Genomic DNA, 20,608 nt, shown 5'->3' with positions numbered 1-20,608 from the left:
AAAAGTAATACTTTTGACATAAAAATTGATACATTTTTTTATGATCAAGTCGAGTAAAGATAATTTCAGAGTAATGTATGTATTTTTTTTATCATTAATATAAATCAGATCGACTCATTTGTAAGATTATCTTGTTAGAAAGCTAATTTTTTTATATTGTATTGTACATACAAAAATATTAATGTGGTTGGACAAAACCAAAACCGCTGCAGTGTATAAAACAAACATTTGTTGGTGCATTCAACGCATTTTTGTTCGACTTCTGTTGAATCCAACAAATCTATTAAATATACTAGTAAAAAATGCACACACTTTGTGTGTGTAGAAATTTTTTTTTTTTTTTAAAAAAAAACAAATGATGGAGTTAGTGGGAAGTTTTTAGTAAAATAATAGTTAGAAAAGGGTAATTTTGAAATAATTATTTTGGTGTCCTCAAGGTAGTTACTTTAACCTACACATTTTTTATAATATAGAATAGATAGAATAGATATTACATCTAATATTAAGTGGGACCAATGCAACAAATATAATAATTATACAGAATTAACCTAATAAATGTATAGTGGCATTGAAAAATAAATTGAAATTAAAATAACTGATTTTAGAAATGTAACAAAAAAGAAACCATGCATGTTGATGGGTTTGTGTTTTTGGTATGAAAATATTAAGATGAGTTTTTAGATATAAAGTTTCGGAATTTTGTCGAACTTAAAAATTATTTTATTATTGAATTTTCTAATAAATTTTAAATTCACCAATTGATGCTAAAAATTTTATTAACGAGATATTTATATATCAGTAATTATCGGTCTTTTCTTGCTTCTGGTCCATTTCATGCCGCTAATTAAATTAAATTAAAATAAATAAATAAATCAGCGTACATAAGCAACACAAAAGAAAAGTGGGAGTGAGCCCAGAAAAGAATCAGCAGGAAGGGGAGAAGAGGGAGCACAATCTTGGTAGAGTCGAGTAATTTTCTGACTGTCTTTCTACCTTTGCTCGGATTTTGTTGAATTTTCAGGGGATGATTTTGTTGAACTATTTATTCATTGTTATTGGTTTCTTGAGTTTGATTTATTATTGTTTTATCTTCTTGTTCAATCAGTTGAAGTGAATTTCTTGTTATGCCTCTCTTGGTCTGAGAGCTGGGATTTTATCTTTCATTTGATTGTTAAATTTGATTTTGTTTTGGAGGAAGATATCCCATTGCATCACTTGCGATCTGTATCTATGGAAAAAATCTAAGCTTTCTTGCTTTTTGTGACTTTGTTAGATGTTTTCCAGAGCTGGATATTTAACATTCATGTACTTGTAGGACAAAATGTATGAAATGAAGATTGTAGAGCATTTTATGCAACCAGAGCATTGGAGTGCAAGAATAGATTCCTTGGTTTCTTTGTAGTGAATTTCACTGAAATAATACTCTTTTGTCCGTATTCGAAGAACATGCGCAATGTGGCCTCTACCAAAATGTTGGAATGGTTATGCGATCTTGCGCGTTGTGACCTTTTAACACACTTAAAATTTAGCATGGGGAAACACCAATATCAAAACTGGGATATCGGAAACATATTATCAAGACATCAACATATTCTCAAGACATCAGCCTTTTTTTTTACTTTAGGGCTCGAACATTTTTAGTCCTTTCACATTTTATCATGAAGGTTTTAGCCCTTAATGTCTTCAAAAAATCCCAAAAATGGTTCTTACTGTTAACGGTAAAATGATTAGGGCTCTTTCTCCTTCAAATTTCTCATTTCCGTTTACAGTACGACTTATTCTTTGCTGCAGAAATAAATTTGGGAACAATCCCAATCTGTAATTTTTTGTCATCCTCCCAATATTTCGCCCTTCAAAGGTTAATTATTTCCAACTCGTGCCATTTTTCTTGCATGCTCTATTTTTTCCCCATGGAAAACAATTTTTTTCCTGACTTCTGCCATATTTAGAAGGATTTTGTTTATAGTACCTGCTGGTGTGACCTTCTTCTCACTTAATCTTTTAGTAGGCTGATTTGATTTCTTGTTCTTAATATCATCCGAGATGTTTTTCTGTATATTTTAATTTTGTTTGGTATTTGATTAATCTTTGGTTCTTGAAGAGCTTTGGTGTTTGATAAGGGTTTGATAAGTGGGGTTTTTTAGATTCATTCGCATTTTCAAGATTTCTAGTTTGTGGTTCACCGTTTTTGGAGTTTGCTGAAGAAGATTTGGCCCTTGTCTCCGATTGTAATTATTTTCCTTCTTTCCTTTTGTTCAAAATTTTAGCAGGTTAGGTAATAACCGGAGGGGTGTTGCAATTGCATGGATTTTCACTTTATTATTTTTCCCCTTGTTTGGAGGCAAAAACATAGAACGTAAAGAGTGTAGGTCTGAAGGAAGGTGCTTGTGGGTGTTATTATAAATGGCCCTTACATTCAGTAACATATACTTGAGCGGAACTGAAAAAAAGTATACTGTACCAATTTATCGGTGTTTGTGTGTTTTCGAATACCTTTAATCATTTTTCGAGTGATTGTACCACGAGTGTTCATCTTAGGCTATAACAGATGCGGCAGTGAATAGTGAATACTAGCTCCTTAAATGTATATATTTACTTCACTGCAAGTAAGTAGCATAGACGGAATTAACCCACCTCACGAGTTAAGAACATGTATTAACTTGCCATTGAGTTCTGGAACATCCTTAATCTGTGTAGAACTTAAAGTTAATATCGGTGCAACTTGCAAGGCAACACTTTCTTACTTTGGAAAATATGGTTGCAATCATTATATGACAACAAAGTAAGGTTTTAAAAATAACCGAGCTTTTCCCTTGTCAAAACAGAACCGTAATATATTTCAAATGAACTAATTATATGAGCTTGGCTTTACAAGTGCAGGTTGATTAAATTTAAATGTTTGTTCTATTTTTTTCTAAATGGTGGACTCATCCAATTTTTAGTCAGTTGATTAAACTCGTATCTTTTTTTGGATTTGCAGTTTAAAAATTAGCGATGGGAAATGGTGTTGAACAAGATAAGTTGTTGCAGTCCATACGCTACAAACGCGGTTCACTGCAGTTATTGGATCAAGTACTTCTATACCTCTTTTCTTTAAAACAAAACTGTGTGACTGAACAACAAGCTATAATTAGCTGCCTTTTTTTTATTTTTTCAAGTGGGTGACCACACCTGCTGGTCTCTACTCATTCCATTTCTTGCAATTATATTCCGTGTGTATCATTAAATTGTTCGAAGTAATTTTTATATTTTTTTTGAAGGATAGCAAAGTAATTTTATATTTATCACGGTGTTTTCTGAGCAGAGAAAACTTCCTTTGGAGATCACTTATGTGGACATCCGAGACTCCAAAGATGGATGGTAAAACTAAATATTAGTTTCCAGGTTTACATGCTATAACATTGTGTCTTGTTTCATTTCATAACTGTGTTATTTTGATGTTTATGGAAATTTCAATTTATAGAATAGCCTTTTGCCTAGATCAAAGAAGTGGATAAGACTTATTTTGGTCTCAGTTTCATGGAATGGTCTAGATGGGGTTACATAAACTGTTAGAAAAAAAAATTTCTTTAATAATTTATGTTTATGCCAGGATTGTCCAGATTCTCAACGTTTCTTGATAATACTTTAGATCCATATTCTGCTCGATAAATGTTTAAATTTACGGAAGCAAATTCAGAAGAGACAGAATATGAGCATTCACAACAATAAATATAAAGAGAAATAAGCAAAATGGTAAGAGATATTATAGAGGTTCAAAGATGAGATGTTCCTCCAATTTCCATCTTCTTCCATTGTAGAAGAAACCTACTAGAAATTGTAATAATTTTGAACCCTTTAAGGTCACTCTTTACACCTGTTGATTGTAACTTATAGTGTTATCATAATTAAATGTCACTGAGATTATATCTAAGCTGAAATTTAAACTGTAACTCCACTCAGAATATGTAGTTGATACAGCTAAGGGCCCTTCAATCGGAAACCACTCGAAAAAATACACTTAAAAAGTAATAAATGATGTGAGTGATATTTCTTGGTCTAAGAACTGAATATGGCTGTGCTTATAACGATATCCTTGTGTCAATTTCTTGGTATACCAAATGTGCATTGCTACTGTAACCTGAATATACATAGGCTTCTGAAATTCATTCGTATCATCTCCAAATTTCTTACTTTCTATTTGTTAAGAAATTGAACTTGGACCTAACTCACACCAAAGCCTTACTCAAGGGGGGAACGCTGGCCTTGTCAACATAAGAAACTCCCTGAAACTCTATCCAATTGATGTGGAACATCTCAACACACCCCCCACACGCCTAGAAATGGACATATGGAATATGGAGATATTAACGGGTAACGGGTGGCCTGACTATAGGCAGCCCAATTATGAGCGGTCCAACACATAACGGTGGGTCTGGGCTCTGATACCATGTTAAGAAATTGGAATTGGACCTAACTCATCCCAAAAGCTAGCTCAAGGGGGAGGGTTATCATTCTTTATATAAGGAACTCCCAGAAACTCTATTAAACCGATGTGGGACATCTCAACACTATTACTTAAATTGAGCAAAAGATTCTTATCACAACCTGGAAATTAGAATACTGATTGTACACTTCTAAAAACCATCCTTTCCTTTTCAAACCTCTATCAAACTTTTTAAAAAACTATTGAACTTTATTATGAATTGCATGTGTCATGCTAGTGTCAAGTCAGGGAAAAGAGCTGGATGACAATGGAATTTTGTTGAAGCATTCTGCTTTACGGTTATTGTTTGCACATCCTTAGTTGGTGTGCCTATTTTACATGACAAAATAGGAAAGACAAATTTTGGTAGTAAAGTTGGAAAAAAGTTCCTGGCACTACTTGAGCAATTCAAGCAAGTTTCAAGTATATCTTGAATTCTTGATATTCTGGTCCAAGTCTAATGACCAACTATTACCTTTTTACAGTCAATTTATTTGCACTGATTTGTGATCCCTATGACGTGCTTTCTCAGGACTGCAATAAGTGATATGGTTGTTCGTGGTGCCCCAGCCATTGCAGTAGCTGCTTCTCTCTCCTTGGCAGTAGAAATTGCTAATTTAAGGGATTTTAATGGGGCATCTAATGATGCAGCATTATTTATAAGCAATACATTGGATTATCTTGTGTGCAGGTTATCATGATGCATCCCCATCTTCAATACATATTCATCTTAACTTATGGTTTAAATTGAGAAATTCTTGTTATGATATGCAGCCGTCCAACTGCTGTGAATCTTTCAGATGCTGCAAATAAACTGAAGGAACACATACAGAAAGTAGCTGCCAATGCTTCAGAAGCACCGACAGTTTTTGAGGTTTGACGCATTTTATTTTCATAGATATGGGCCCTTGTTCGAAATGAAAAATTTATTCTAGAATTTTGAAGATATTCTAGAATCATATTTGATATGATTAAGATTATTATATATTTTGACAGATTTTATTTTTTAAAAAAAAATTATACCTTATCTATCTCCGTCTATTGTCTTCTGTGTTCGATGATTGTAAGTTCAACTAAGGGTGTAGTTGGATTGAAGTTTTGAAGAATTTAAAATCATTTATTTCAGTTACTTGTTTGGATGAGTTTAAAATTTGATAAACTTCAAATTCCTCTCGTCTCAACTTAAGGTACCGTGTCAATTGTACTGATTTTAAATCCACCTAAGACTGGTATCCTTTTAAACTTTAGATTTGTATATCAAATCATTTTCCTAAAGAAAATCCCTCGATCGAAAAACAAAATAAGTCTATGTTTTTTTATGCAAACATATGGATTGATTTGAAAATATTTAAACTTGAAATGACACCTCCAGAAGAAATTTCAAATACCACAATTTCAAGACAAAATGTAATGTATTTGGAAGAGGAAGTTTAAATCCTCTACATTGTTGTTGATGGCAAACACTAATGAGGTTTTTTTTTATGCAAAACATTTAAAAACTTTAACAACATCAATGATGGATTTGGACAATAGATTTAAATCCATAGAATTTAAATCCTCCAATTCCAAATGAAATGAAAAAGAAAATTGATAAGAATATCAGTCCTGTGGGAATTTGGTGATGTCTGCCCTTAACGGTCAAGCCACGTAAATTATGTCCAGTGTCGTGTTCTCTCGTTAACTATATTTCTAATGATTAAAGTTCAACAACCCCTTCATTTACTGAACAAAGCTCTATTGGGTGAAAAAGAAGAAAATTTTTCATTGGACTGCATTGTCTCTTACATCTTCATGTCATTAGCTGGAAAAGCAGAACATTTTAGCTTTCTTTCTGTTGAGCTAATATATTTTTTTTAAAGGCTTACATTGAAGTTGCTGAAATCATGCTCGAAGATGATGTGGGTTCTAATAAAGCAATTGGAAACTTTGGAGCTAGTTTTCTTCAGAAGCAGTTGACAGACAGGAGGAAGATTTCTGTTTTAACTCATTGTAACACTGGCAGGTACTTCTTCCCCTTGTCCTCTCCGTGTGTGGGATAGGGTTTTCATTTTTTCATGTTGTACCATTCTACATTCCAATTATATGAATCCAATGAATCCATGTAGAGTTCTTTCATTTTTTTATGTTGTACCATGCTACATTTCAATAATATGAATCCAATGAACTCGTGTAGAATTGTTCTAACTGCCCGTTCAACTGTTTGAACAGTCTAGCGACAGCTGGATATGGAACTGCTCTAGGTGTGATCCGTTCACTTCATGAGAAAGGGGTTCTGGAGAGGACTTACTGTACTGAGACACGCCCCTTTAATCAAGTTAGTGTTATTTTTTCATAATCTCTAGCACATTATGAAGAAACCTACGTAAATGGTATGATCGGAGTTGCTGTAAAGGTTGGAATGAGTATTTCGAGTGTAAAAATCAAAATTGTTAGAATGTTTTTCTGGTAGTTACTTCGTGTACTTGGATCCAGACAAATATAAGATAATAGCGTGCTGTGGCTTGTTGGTGCTTGGTGATTCTAATTCTTCGTTAACAGCCGGTCTGTGCTGGCCAAATTGTTGCCTACTCTGCATAAAATCTAAACAAAGGGACACTGGTTTGTTTCCCTTAAATCCAGAAATGTGGCATGTGAACTGGCTAATCTTGTTGCTTCACTTTTTGCTGCTCCTTTTTTTATTGTTAACCTAGTAATCCGGGTTTCATCCGCCTAATCCTGGAGGAGGACGACCTCCCTGTTGTTCATCCTCAAGTGAATCTGGATGTGGTCATACCCTATACACACTTGCAGGAAGTCGGACTCTATAAATTCCTTTTCACTGGGAACAACTCCTGGTTCATTAGCTCAAGTGGAATCCAATACCTGACTCTCATTTAGTTCTCATCTTACAATGAGATTTGAACTTGTGACCCTCATATTATCCTCCAAGTGCTTTACAGTCATGTCAAGCTTGTGGGGGCTGCTCCTCCTTTTCCACTAACATGGAAGTTGGATATGAGACAGTTTCGGGGACCTTAAATATTCGCTTTCATATTTCTGCTTAAGAAGTTTTTATTTTTGAGGCTTTTTGAATCAATCTGAGCATTAGTATCCATCTTTGAAGTGAACAAATGGCTTTTTGTTAGTGACCGTTTTTGACAGAAGATTAACACATCATTCATTAGTTCAGCTATATTGGACGTTTGATGTTACCTACACTTGACCTGAACATAAAGAACTTTGTATTTTTTATTGGTCCATTTCAGGGATCGAGACTCACTGCATTTGAGTTGGTGCATGACAACATTCCTGCAACTCTAATAGCAGATTCTGCCGCTGCAGCATTAATGAAAGCTGGGCGAGTGGATGCCGTGATTGTTGGGGCTGATCGAGTGGCAGCGAATGGTACCTAAATGCATCTTTGACCCGCATTTTTTGTTCCGATACATAAAGAAATGATCCATTTAAATGCTGGATTCAATATTGGAATTTTTCGAGCCTTGTTTTAGGTGATACTGCCAATAAGATCGGAACTTACAGCCTCGCCCTGTCAGCTTTGCATCATGGTATCCCCTTTTATGTAGCAGCTCCTCTCACATCCATCGATTCATCCATCTCTTCCGGAGAAGAAATCGTTATAGAAGAAAGATCTGCAAAGGAGTTGCTCTATACACATGGCGGAATGGGGGAACAAGTGGCTGCTTCCGGAATTTCAGTATGGAATCCAGCCTTCGATGTTACACCAGCTACACATATTAGCGGCATTGTCACAGAAAAGGTTCATTGCATTTCTCTGTCCGTCTCCTTCTCTTACGTCACCAACATACACATACTTGCTTCCCGTTTCTTAGCATGCCCATTTGCAGGGTGTTATCACGAAAGAAGGGACTGATTCTTTTGACATAAAAGCTTTCATAATAAACACCGCAAGCCACTCAGTTCAGAAGCATGCCATCTAACCAAGATGCTACCAAAGGTAAGTACTTCTTTCTTGCTTCTATGATCCATGGAAATTTAATTTGGTCTAGACGAACAGAATCCATTGCGGATGAATGAGTTTGCGCTGAAACAGGTATCAATCAGATACGTATTTGAAACTTGGAAATGGAACATAATTTTCGAAGCGAAGATCTGAACTGGGTGAGCTATCAAATTATCTGGTCAGTGGAAGATGGTAAACGAATAATGGTGACACTAAAATTTCGAAACTTGATCAACTAGCCTGCCTTGATATTTTCGAACTCGATTTATATTTCTTTTTTATCACAATCAAATTTTCGGTGTCCTGTAAGAACCGTATTTGTTGTTGTTTATACATCAGATTGATGTGTATCATGTACTCTGTTTTACACCCCCAAATATGTGCTTTGAAAAATAGCCTTCATGCATATCTGTATCAGTTGCTTTACACATGTTTTATGTGCATTGGTAGTAAATGTTGGAATCAAAAAAGATTTTCGTTTTATTGATTTTGGACGATTTAATGGGGGCTAGCTGATTTGGTTGTAAAATATGTTTCGGTTGCTGGGTTCGCAGAGATTCAATGTTCTTTTCAAAATGAGATTCAACCACTTTTGTAGAGTTGACAGATTTATATTGATTGCTATCCATAGAATTATGTAAATTGACGTATTTATATTGATATGTAGAATTCCACGTAATTGTAAAAGATCTTTACAGGTTTTGTGAACTTTTTTTTGAAAGATTTTTATAAGCATTTATATATATATATATATATATATATAATTCAATTGACTAGAAATTCTAAAGGAAAAAAGTAAAATTTATGATCCTATGTATAGGATTATAATTTTATTAATAAATTTCATGAATAGGTTTGAAACCGTTTAGAATTTTAAGATTAGAAATCATTATAAAGAAAATAAAGTTTAATGTATTTTAGAATAACAAACTATTTTCTCAATTATAACATAAGATTTTATTGTTTTTCTTTCATTATAATAATAGTTTAAGGTCTTGTTTTTTATTTTAACACCACCTCCCTTGTATTACAAATTAATGATCTTTCACGTCTTCAATGTTTTTAATATCGATTTATTAAATATCTCGCATCACTCTCTTTTACCCCAATCGTTTGTTCCCCACCAATGTACTTTGGTAAAAATATTGTAAACATTAAGATACGCGAGATGTCTTTCATCCAAGTTTTTAAAGTGGTGTGGTTGAAATATTGTAATTAACAAATAAATATTAAAAAAATGCTTTAACAGTAAAACTCAACAAATTCAGCATGAGTTTTGGAAGGGGAAAAACTTGATTTTGTCCCTCTAGTTTATGCCTGTACGCAACTTGGTCTTTTTTCATGTGTTAGATAAGTCTTTCGATTATTTAAAAACATCTAATTTTCGTTTATGTTGTTTGTATAGATATTAATTATTCACGAAATGTCACATCTGTCGTGTATAATATATCCTTCCCCAATATTAGATGCAAAAAACTTTACCCCCATATCCCCTTTTCTCGATCTGCCCAAAATCATCGTAGAAATCGGAGTTGTGAAGGCTGAAATCGATGTTTATAATTGATGATCTCAGAAATTTTCAATAACATTATTACTATTTAGGAATTTTCAAGTATATATACTTTTTGACCTCTCCAAAATTAAATACAATTCAGAGTTATGTCAATGATCGTTGAAGACGAAAAATCTGTTGCATACAAACTCATTTTTGAGTCATTGTAGTTGTGATTACTCTTCAAATTTAGAACGCTATTAGCGAATGATAAATTTATGCGATTATTAACATAATAAAACAAGGTTTTAGATCAAAATGAACGATGTATTTTTTTGAATATATTAATGTTTATATTAAGAGAGAAATTGTGAAAAATATAATAAAACTATCATTAAAAACTTAAAAGAAAACGTCGAATTTCTTTTAGGTAGATGATTGAATTTGATAATTAATATTAACTAGAGTATTCTATTTAGTTTTTTTAATTATTGTACTTTTTAATTGAAATTTATATACAATGTATATGATGTAATAAAAATAATAATATACCCGAAATCAGGTGAACATGGTGATTTTTTTTAAAAAAGTTTGAAATTTAGACACAAAGGACCATCATCACTTACTATCACTTTCTCACACTTAATAAAATAGGAGAGATTTATTTAAAAAATAGTTATGTTACGGTGCTGATTATTGGTTATTTATATATATAAAATAAATCAAGTTCTATAATTTAGATATGATTGTTTTACACATAAAGTTTTGTGAAACGTCTTACTGATTAATTTTGTAACACATACATATTGTTTAACCCAACTAATAAAAAATATTGCTTTCATATCAAAACTTTGATTTTTCACCGGTCTTCTAGATAAATATTGTGAAACTCACCGTTGTTTTTATTTTTCTAAAAAACCCCAATTTTTTTTTTTAAAAAAACCCAATAAAAGCTCGAAATCTGCAAACCATTTAACCCCCAAAACCCCAGGCCTAAATAATGTTTATTAGTATATTATATTATATTATATGAGTTATGTTTTGGTGTTTATCTTTTGTGTCCATCTTTATGTCTATTTATGAGGTGGCAATCATTTAATGGATGAGATGAATGATATATTGGTACTCCATATCCACCTATGAGATTATGAGATGACAATCATTCAATGGACGAGATGAATGATATATTGGTATGCCATAGATGAGTGTCACTTAATAGTTGGGTACGGAAAGTGGGTTATATTACAAATGAATCATTCAATGGACGAGATGAATGATATATTGGTATGCCATAGATGAGTGTCACTTAATAGTTGGGTACGAAAGTGAGTTATATTACAAATGAAAAATATAGAGAAATAATAATAAAAAATCCTCAGCCGAAACACGAACGGAGAAGCATAGAGAAGGCGGGTTGGGCGAGCGGGCGATGCGATCGCGGCGGTGTCTGACGGCGACCAATGGTGCGGCGGCAACGGAGGGTGGTTAATGGGCACGGTGCAGATGACGTGGCAGCCGAACCTTCTCAAGTCTGAAAAGCGCAAGCACGGCGGTCCGCCTCTAGGGCTCCGGAATTTGGGCAACAGCTGCTACCTCAACTCCGTTCTTCAGTGCCTCACTTACACGCCTCCTCTCGCTAATTTCTGCCTTCGATTCCTCCACTCTTCTACTTGTATGTATATTTACATTGTTACTTGCTTTTTTTATTTTTTCATCTTTCCCCTCATGTTGCCCCTGATTGTGTGTTTGACATTTTCGTGTGTGCATACACAAATTCATGTTTTACCTCAAGAACTGCACTGTCCGTTTGGGAGTCATATGCTGACTGCTGAGAGATTCAAACTAAAAACCTCAGTGCATTCTTCTTATGGTGACATAAGCTTTTGATTATGTTATTAAAAGTTAAAACTCACCTCGCCAAGAGAAAGGCAGCGTGAGCTTGAAGACTGGAAGTTAACATCGTAATAGCAAATATTTACGCGGATGATATGAGTTTGTTACATGAAATGGAAATAACTTCCAAGTAGTACTCACTGTTTTTACTCTATAATTTTTTATCTCATGGAATTCCCGATTATGTAGGACTTGATGTGTTTGGGTATTTGTTGATTCTGCTTTATTAAACATATTTGAAAGTAAACTGTTTTATTTACATGCATGCATGTTGCTTATAGTGTTCATTTTTTTTAGGTGATTTGGTGCCAACAAAGGAGAAAAAGGGCGAGTGTCCTTTCTGCATATTGGAGAAACGAATTACTCGCTCTTTGAGTAGTGATGCTGCCTCAGATGCACCATTAAAAATAAACAGCTGTTTGAGGATATATGCTGAGCATTTTCGTCCAGGGAGGCAAGAGGATGCACATGAATTTTTGCGATATGTGATTGATGCTTGCCACAACACATGCTTGAGGTTGAAGAAGTTGCAACTGCAGCAAAAGGCCAGGAATGGTGCCAATGGAGTGGATACTGGTGGGGGTGGGGAAACGGTGGTCAAGGAGATATTTGGGGGAGCTTTTCAAAGTCAAGTGAAGTGTTTGTCATGTGGAACCGAGTCGAATAAGGTTGATGAGATAATGGATTTAAGTCTTGACATTTTGCATAGTGGATCCCTGAAAGACGCCTTGCAGAAGTTTTTCCAACCCGAGATTTTGGAAGGAAGTAACAAATACAAGTGTGATAAGTTAGTATTTTGAACTTTGTCAATCCTACTGCATGCATTAATTATCTAGTTCTGACTGTTTCTTTCTTGTGCATATGATTCTTAAAAGAAAGACGCGTTAGTAGTGGCAGAGACTTGAGGGGAGTCAACTGGCCATCCTCAGTTTTCAAGAATTCTTTTTGGTGTTGTTGATCCTGTGCGGAAAAAAGTGAGAAGTTACAAAAAAGTTTCAAAATTTTAAAAATGCGTCAATAGTTTATCCTCCTTCAATTGGTCAGTCCTCAATTTCTCAAAAGTAAGCCATTACGACATAGTATTTGGTAAAGAAAGAAATCAAAGTTAAAAAATTTATTTTTAGTTGTTAGAATTTTAATATTTGGTTTACATTCATTTTCATTGGTTTTTTTTAACTTAAAAATATTCATTGCAGTTGACTATATCATTTGACGTTCTTTTATTTTTCAATTAAAGCTCGGCCATTTAGATGATGTAATAATTTCTGGTTGTAGAATCTGAAAGACTGAAACACTAAAAGATTCCTCTCCTTATCAAGATAGTTCAAGTGATATGCTAATCAATGTTCTAGAATGGGTTGGATGAATTGAGTAAGTTTGATAACTCTTGGATTACAAAGAAGTGTCTTACAAACAACTTGATGAGATGAAAGTTGCATATATTCTTTTTATTTTATGCATGTTATTTCGTAGCTTCTTCAACATCGACATGGATACTTGGAAACGTGTATAATATCAATTTCTCAAAATTTGAGTTAAAAATTAATTCGTTCAAAATTCATATAATGATAGAATTGCATAATGAAAATTCGGGGCAGTGATTTTTACCCGAATCGTTTTTTGCTGTTCCCTGGGACATAAGTGACTAATTACGCCTGGATGTTGGCGGTGCATGCATGCTATATTAAAGTTTTCGCTTTGGTGGAGTAATAAGGAATAGTTGATACTTTTGTAGTTGCAAGGAGTTGGTAACAGCAAGGAAGCAAATGTCAATACTCGAGGCTCCAAATATATTTGTTGTCCAATTAAAGGTGTGTTAGCATTCTGAATGTAGTTTTTGACTTTTATTGTTTCCATTTTGGCTAAATGTGGTTGTGAACTCTGTATATTGTTTTTTTTCTTTTTTAATAGAGGTTTGAGGGCTTATATGGTGGGAAGGTTGATAAACCCATTGCATTTGAGGAGATGTTAGTTCTTTCAAGCTACATGTCTAAAGCAAGCCAGGTATGTTGTGAAAAATATTCTGAAATGATAGTTTTGTATGCTTTTCTTCTTCGTTTCCCCTCGGCCTAAAAGAGAATGATAACGTCAAAATGATGTTTTTTTAGTCTTCTCAGCAGGTCCCATTTCTTTCGTCCTATATGTTGTGCTTCCCATTTAATTAGCAACTTTGCTTGTTGCTTAACAACTCTTCTATTGCGTAGTTAAATCTACCATTCTTGTAGTGTTGAAATAACTCTTCCCCGAGATGTTCATATTCATTTTTGTTTAGAATCCCCAGGATTTTGATTACTCCATTTATATTGATTGCTTATATGGAACCCACATAATGGACTTCAATGTTCTGTTTGACCTTGGCATTGGAAAATGGCTCCTGCTTTGATTCTCCTGTTTGTTGCTCTCTGCAGTGGTGTCTAATGATGTTTCTGTGGCTCTGTCATGTTTTCTTGTCCTCTCTACTTTTTATGCTCAATCAATTTGAGCTTTGAGTGGCACTCATACCACCTATTTTGGTCTTTCTTTACATTCACTTCTCTTTAATCTGCTTACTTTTCTCTTTGCAGCCATATTCAGATGGAAGTATGCTTTTTATCATTAAAGCATAAATTTTTAATCTTACTTTATTGATGGTTGAATTCTTTGTTGTTTTCATCCTACAAATTTCCTCGAGAAACTAAGATTATGTCTAGTTATGCTTACTGTATTTCCAGGAAAGCCAATAAACATTTCTTGGAATGTACTTACAGAATTTATGTTGGGGAATGCAACATGTTTGGTTATCTTTTTTCTACTGTAATACTGTATTTGTCATGCCATGTCGAACTGTATTAGGTTATTTATTGTAGTTTAGTTAGTTTTTCTTTATCATGTAGTTATTTTGTAATTTATTGATCTTAACATATCGGGTTGGAATAGAATTTAAAAATAAAAATATAGTTTGGAACAGTAAAACCATATTTTAGAACCAGCACTGTATCATGGATGTTAAAATGAGACAAAAATATATGTATGGGAAACAATTTGAAGATTATATGGATGTTTTTGGTTATCTAGAGAATGAAAAATTTATGGAAAGCTTAATTGGCCATAAATTCTGTAAAGATGCAATGCGTTGTAAAATAAGTGTTTTTTCAATCACACTCAGCAGATAAAACATTTATCGCAGTCTGCTTTCTAGCCACCATTTAGTTTGAAATATTGAATCCACTGGGAGTCGCACATTTCATACATAGTTGTAGACATAATTGGTGATGTTTCTTAACTAAAATTTTATTCTGGATGGATGTAGTTTTTCTCTTGAGAAATCATTGACATATTGTTGAAGCTATTTTTCTATGCGTGTAGTAAATGGGAGATATTGTTCTAGATGACATTGGAACTTTCCTTACATTCAAGTTTCTGTGTTATCTATAGTTTCCTCAGATGATGCATTTTTTATGTTATCCTATGATTTTGCCTTTTGTGTTGAAATATGTTTTACATTGCAGGATCAGTATCCGGAGTATGATCTTTTTGGAACTATTGTACATTCTGGATGTTCTTCTGATTCTGGGCACTACTATGCATACATCAAGGTCTGATTATGTTTTTGTCTATTTCTTGATATTGGTTCTTATTAAGCAGGAATTTTCACGTAATGTCTTCTTTTTTCAGGATGCATTTGGTCACTGGTACTGCTGCAATGATTCATATGTCTCAGTCTCAACCCTTCAGGAGGTTTTGTCGGAGAAGGTCTATATCCTGTTCTTCTCTCGTAGGAAACCAAAGCCACGAGCTAAGGTTGGGTTGATTGCCAATGGATTAAAGTCCCATGAGTCAAATGGACGTATGACACCTACAATCAAAAAGTCAAATTGCATACAGAAAACAGTTTTTATGAAACAAAGTTCAAACCAACACACTGAGACAACTAACTCACCCGATTCCCTCGAGTCGAATGGGAATAGATTTTTTCCTGTTCAAAGGATAGGTTCTGGAAAACCAGTTAGCATGAGTCTTATTTCAACCCATCATGATTTTAGTATTAATTCAACGAATTCCCTTGGGTCTAGTGGAATTAAAACAACCACAATCCAAAAACCTGGTGGTATACAGAGACCAATTAGTGAGAAAGTTTCTCACCAGCATTCCAAGACAAATATTTCAACCACTTCCCTTGGTTTTAATTTAAGTAAGTCTTCTACAATCCAGAAGTCAGGCGTGCTGATGGAACACTGCAACGAGATTCAGTCTTCTGTTCATCATGCTCAGACAAACAATTCAACCAAATCTAAGGTCGATCAAGGGAATTCTTGTTCACAAAGGAAGCTTAGCATCAATGGGAGTACCAACCGGCTCCTTGCTGCTGGCAATATTAAGATTTCTATTTTGAAGAAAGATCTGAAGGAGGATTCTAGCAAGACAGCAGTATCCTCTATTTCAGTGGAAAAACAAAAAAATGAGTCAGGAGGAAATGAGAGGAACGGTTTAAGCAAGGATTCAGAAGGCACTGAAATTCCAACAGCTGTGAAATCTTTAGAAATTTGCAACGGGAAGAATGGGCCTATTGCAGCTAATCCATTGGAGGGAGGTTTTTGTGAAAATAATGATAACGATACTCTTATATCATCGCCAAAAAGTGTAGACTGTCAGGATTTTCGGAATGGAAGCGTCATGGGCTCCTCTAAGAAATCAAGCATGAAAAGAAAGATGGAAATCAATCAGCCATGCATTTTGCTCGCCAGAGATGATCAATCTCGTGTGGCAGTGGAAGCATTCAAGGAGCGGTATGTCACTGCTAATTTACCAATTTCCTTTTTATTTTCTTGTGCTCATTATCATTGTCAAAGAAGTTTGATTATGCTATTGTTTTGTGATTGTCATTTTAACTTTAATTTTTCGTTCAACTGTTCTAAATTGTGAAAATTCTTGGGTGTATTTTAATCTTTATTTTATACGTACTCGTAAGTTCTTGAAGTGTGAAAAATATGTCCTTTGATATCAGCTACTAGGTTTTTAGTTTGTCTATAGCCTGCTCTTTCCTGGCATCTATCCATGTACTGCACTTTGTATTGCCAGAGTGTTTTTCAACCCAAGTTTAGTTCATTCAGATTTTGTTATTGTATATGGATCTTAAGATTCATGTCCTTTTCTCTCTTTTATTGTTGATTTATGATTGCTGGGTATCTTTTATTCTTAAGCCAATAAACCCTATAATTGGTTTGTGGAGATTGGTGCTTGGTGTGAGTGGTCAATGTGTCCTTCACAGGCAAAGCTTAGTTCTGTTGAGGCTTGTTTGTTATTTTTCTAGATATGAAGTAGAAACATCAAAGTAATTTTCTAGATTTACTGCAAGTTGCCTCGTGCCAAATTGAAGTTCAGAACTTGACAACTTCTTGTAATTTGGGTGCTGTGAAGTTTATGTTACTCGTTACCTTTTTTTAAAAATGGTTTGCAATTCATGCTGTGGTGTTTCTCAGGCTCGGGAAAGAAGCTTCATTAATTCTACGATCGTGTGGATGGTCTGATGAAGTTTATAGTTTCATGCGTGCAAGTAAAAAGTCGTGTCAAGCAGATGGCAATAGTGTGTCGAGTGACTATGATAACAAGTAAGCTTTCTGGTGCTTTCTATGCTAATTAACTAGTTAGCATTTTTATCTTTGATGATACTAGTCCTTGGTGTGCTGCATTTTATTTACGAGTAGCTGACAAATGGAGCTAAACAATTTTATTACAAGGGGTCTGTGGGTGGACCTTGGACCAGAGAAGGGGGAGCGTGGGAGGGTTGTTTACCTTCTAATTTGGTCGGAAAAGATGGAGGAAACTGGGGTTGTTTGAACCACAATAATGTGTGTTTCCCTTTTACTATTTTTGGTTTGACAAAGAATGAGAAGGGCTTTCTTTTCTCCTCGTGTATTACCTTCAAGATGGAGGCTTCATGTTCCATTTTCTTCAGGGATAGATTGACTTGTTCCTCCTTCCTCTCCTTGGTATCGAAAATTGTGAAAAACAGATCTTAGGAGAGAAGGATTTTTTTTTTTTTTTTTTTTTTTTTTTTGATGAAATCAAAGAGCACAATTTGAAAGCCTTAGGGGAGAATAATATGAAACATACTTAAATTGGAAAAAACTATGTAACCAAAAATGTAGATGGAATTATGAGTGGCCAAATATTCCTAAAATGAGTAATTTGAAATGAACATTTTATTTGAGTTTTCAACTCTGCCTCTCTAGCAAGTCATAGAAAATTTCTTCTTAAAATAAAAAATATCCAGTCATTTCATGACAAATGAATAAAAGTCATGACGAGGTAGTCAAGCTTTAAATAGAAGTCACATCATACGGTGGTGGGGCTTCATTTCATAACAAATGAATGGGGACAATAATGTGTAAATTGGGGATTATACACTAGGGCTTTGAGAGGATTAAGATTTAAGAGTGATTCAATCTAACTACATGTTCCTAAATTCGTATGACTCATCAACACTTTTATAAGACCGAAGATACAATCATGCGTCCATGTCACAACACTCTTGATGAGCGACACCACCTTTCTGGAGAACATGCGAAATAGTCGCCATAAATGATGAGGCCAGGAATGATCTCAGCTCCTGGAAATGACACCCCACAGATAGGCAGTTGTGATTGTGAAGTAGCTTTTTGAGGAAGATAAAGATTGTTGGGGTGAACTCTCTTGGCCGAATCAGCTTAGCAAAACAAGATAAGTGGTGACTAACAGGTTATTATTGCTTGAAGAATCCAGTACCTTAATAAAAAATATGAAAATTAGTTCTTTTTGGAAGCCTTCCTCTGATAAATATAGAGATTCTGTTTCGTCAAGAATCAGATGAGGCTGGAGCTTTCAAGTTGAATGAATGCCAATGAATAATTAAAATTACCCAGTCTCTGATAATGACTGAGCATATTGACCAATGCAATGTTTAGAACTTTTCATGTTGCTCTAGTCTCTTGGGTTGTAAGTTTTCTTTTCCGTGAGCACCACTTCATATTTGTTTAAATTGAGCACCTGGCTGCACCTAGGCGCAGGGTTCAGCCTGGCGCCTCTGCTCTGCCCTTGCAGGCACGCCTCAGCAAACTAAGGTGTAACTGCTTTTGTTTATTTTTTGACAAATCACCATGGGCGGTTCATGCACACGATTTATTTGTTTCTTTTTTTCTTAATTGAATTACACGCTGTCCGTCTTCTTTATCCCTTTTGTTTTTATCGAGCAATTATAGCCATCCTCGAATGCTTTCTCCTATGCGCTGCCGCGTAAAAGAAGCCCAATCTTTTACCTCGTTTCAGCAATTCACTAGCCATCCTTTATTAAATGAATATATTTTAGTAAATATACAATTCAAAATTTATACCTGGTATGCCTTACGTTGACAAGGCACACACCTCAACTTGCGCCTCAGGCTCTATGAGGCCCGATGCACCACTGTTCACAAGGTATCCAGAAATGTCCATCAATTTCCTCTCTTGGTTTTGCCTTAGTAGGAATGGCCTGAAAACATAGATGCTGTTGCATTTTTTGAATTTTGACCTGGGCCCACTATAAAGGGTTCTTTCTTCCAGACAATAGATGTAATCTTCCTGTTTCTTCGTGAGACGAGCTATGGCATGTCCTTTTCATGGTGCACTCGTCTTCATGTGCTTTTCTTTTATTGTAAATATTTTCTTCACCAGTGTGGAATGTTGGTCAACTCTCAACAATTAGTTTCCCGCGGTTTGCTTGATTACTTATCACCATTTGTAACTATGGATTGCATTGGTGGATTCTGACATACATTAAACTGCAAACAATGTTAATTGTTTCACTATACATTAATTCAGGATATACATAGAAAACAGGATCTATTTCTACAGTTCTACCTGTATTTGTTTCTTGAATTCACTTTGGAACATCCAATCAAAACATTCTACCTGGTGGTTGTGCAGGAGATTATTGATTTCACATGCTAAGCGAAATTTTATTTCTAAAGTTCCTGAATCCCTCAAGGAAAGACTGATCGAACGTCTCAGATTGTTTAGCCAAGAAAAGCAATCATCCGGAATTTAAGCGAGTCCACAAGGGTGCTCTTTAAACAACAAATTACGCCAACAAGTGCTTGAGAATTTTTCGTATAAACAAATATGCAGTGTTCTCAGTTTCTGGATTCGGTTGCAGGACTGGTGCAAATACGTTCCCTGATGGCGTAATATTCCGAGTAAGATATAATTCCCATGTGAATCTACCGCAAATTATCACTGTGCTGGTTGTAAAGAGTAGAATGAATTTTGGAATATTGATACAAATTTTCTCCTTCAGTTACATCACAGTTTTCTAGAGAGCATTACTGAACCATGTTCGGTTTGTACCATATTCTTTTGGCCGTAAAAATCGATCCTCACTTGATGGATGCATTTCAGTTTTCCAGTTGACATGTGGTCTCCAGAAGAATTTTTCTGTTCAATATATTAATGTTATGTTTATTTTATTTAAATTTACAAATGTAGGCACAGAATGTTGCTACTAATATGTGCACCAAGCTTTAATAGAACCATGTGCGTTTGTATGGTTCTAAACGATTTCGACTTCGGGTGCAAATTGAATGTACTTTTTACACAGTTTGAGCTCATGATAGATATACTCCACCTGAAAATAAATTAATTTGGGCTTCAGTGTTAACCCGATTTAATGCAAGAGCTCGAGTGTGATTCATTTGATTTGAATTAAACTTACATTTGAACTTTGATTTGTTCGTCGGTTTCATCTCTCTTTGAAGACATTGTTATTCGTATTTTATTTTTAAAGATGAATCTAATTCAACCTTTA

At 34.6% G+C, this 20,608-nt stretch overlaps 2 protein-coding genes across 5 annotated transcripts; both read left to right on the top strand.

Moving 5' to 3' along the window:
• Window positions 1-833: 833 nt before the first annotated feature.
• LOC140888547 (methylthioribose-1-phosphate isomerase) lies at window positions 834-8,892 on the top strand. Of its 3 annotated transcripts, none has more exons than XM_073296239.1 (11): window positions 834-969; window positions 2,981-3,072; window positions 3,305-3,360; window positions 4,998-5,156; window positions 5,240-5,339; window positions 6,325-6,467; window positions 6,674-6,779; window positions 7,711-7,849; window positions 7,954-8,222; window positions 8,311-8,420; window positions 8,517-8,892. In XM_073296239.1, exons 2-10 carry the CDS (start codon window positions 2,995-2,997, stop codon window positions 8,401-8,403), a joined length of 1,143 nt encoding a protein of 380 aa, XP_073152340.1. In that variant the 5' UTR covers window positions 834-969; window positions 2,981-2,994; the 3' UTR covers window positions 8,404-8,420; window positions 8,517-8,892. The 3 variants fall into 3 exon arrangements, with proteins under 3 accessions (XP_073152340.1, XP_073152346.1, XP_073152351.1); XM_073296245.1 differs by having other exon boundaries at window positions 903-959; XM_073296250.1 differs by lacking the exon at window positions 834-969 and adding an exon at window positions 2,210-2,228.
• A 2,367-nt stretch (window positions 8,893-11,259) lies between these two features.
• Window positions 11,260-20,325, top strand: LOC140890017 (ubiquitin carboxyl-terminal hydrolase 25). Of its 2 annotated transcripts, XR_012152171.1 has the most exons (9): window positions 11,260-11,590; window positions 12,109-12,598; window positions 13,547-13,622; window positions 13,723-13,815; window positions 15,300-15,386; window positions 15,466-16,577; window positions 17,271-17,399; window positions 19,732-20,000; window positions 20,102-20,325. XR_012152171.1 is itself a non-coding variant. In XM_073297768.1 (8 exons), exons 1-8 carry the CDS (start codon window positions 11,407-11,409, stop codon window positions 19,850-19,852), a joined length of 2,292 nt encoding a protein of 763 aa, XP_073153869.1. In that variant the 5' UTR covers window positions 11,260-11,406; the 3' UTR covers window positions 19,853-20,324. The 2 variants fall into 2 exon arrangements, 1 of the variants encoding a protein (XP_073153869.1); XM_073297768.1 differs by having other exon boundaries at window positions 19,732-20,324.
• Window positions 20,326-20,608: the final 283 nt, after the last annotated feature.

Source organism: Henckelia pumila, chromosome 1 (genome assembly GCF_033568475.1).
Source record: "Henckelia pumila isolate YLH828 chromosome 1, ASM3356847v2, whole genome shotgun sequence".
Taxonomy (NCBI): Eukaryota; Viridiplantae; Streptophyta; class Magnoliopsida; order Lamiales; family Gesneriaceae; genus Henckelia; species Henckelia pumila.
Note: the sequence above shows the minus strand (reverse complement) of the source record. Positions and strands in the feature narration are given on the sequence as shown.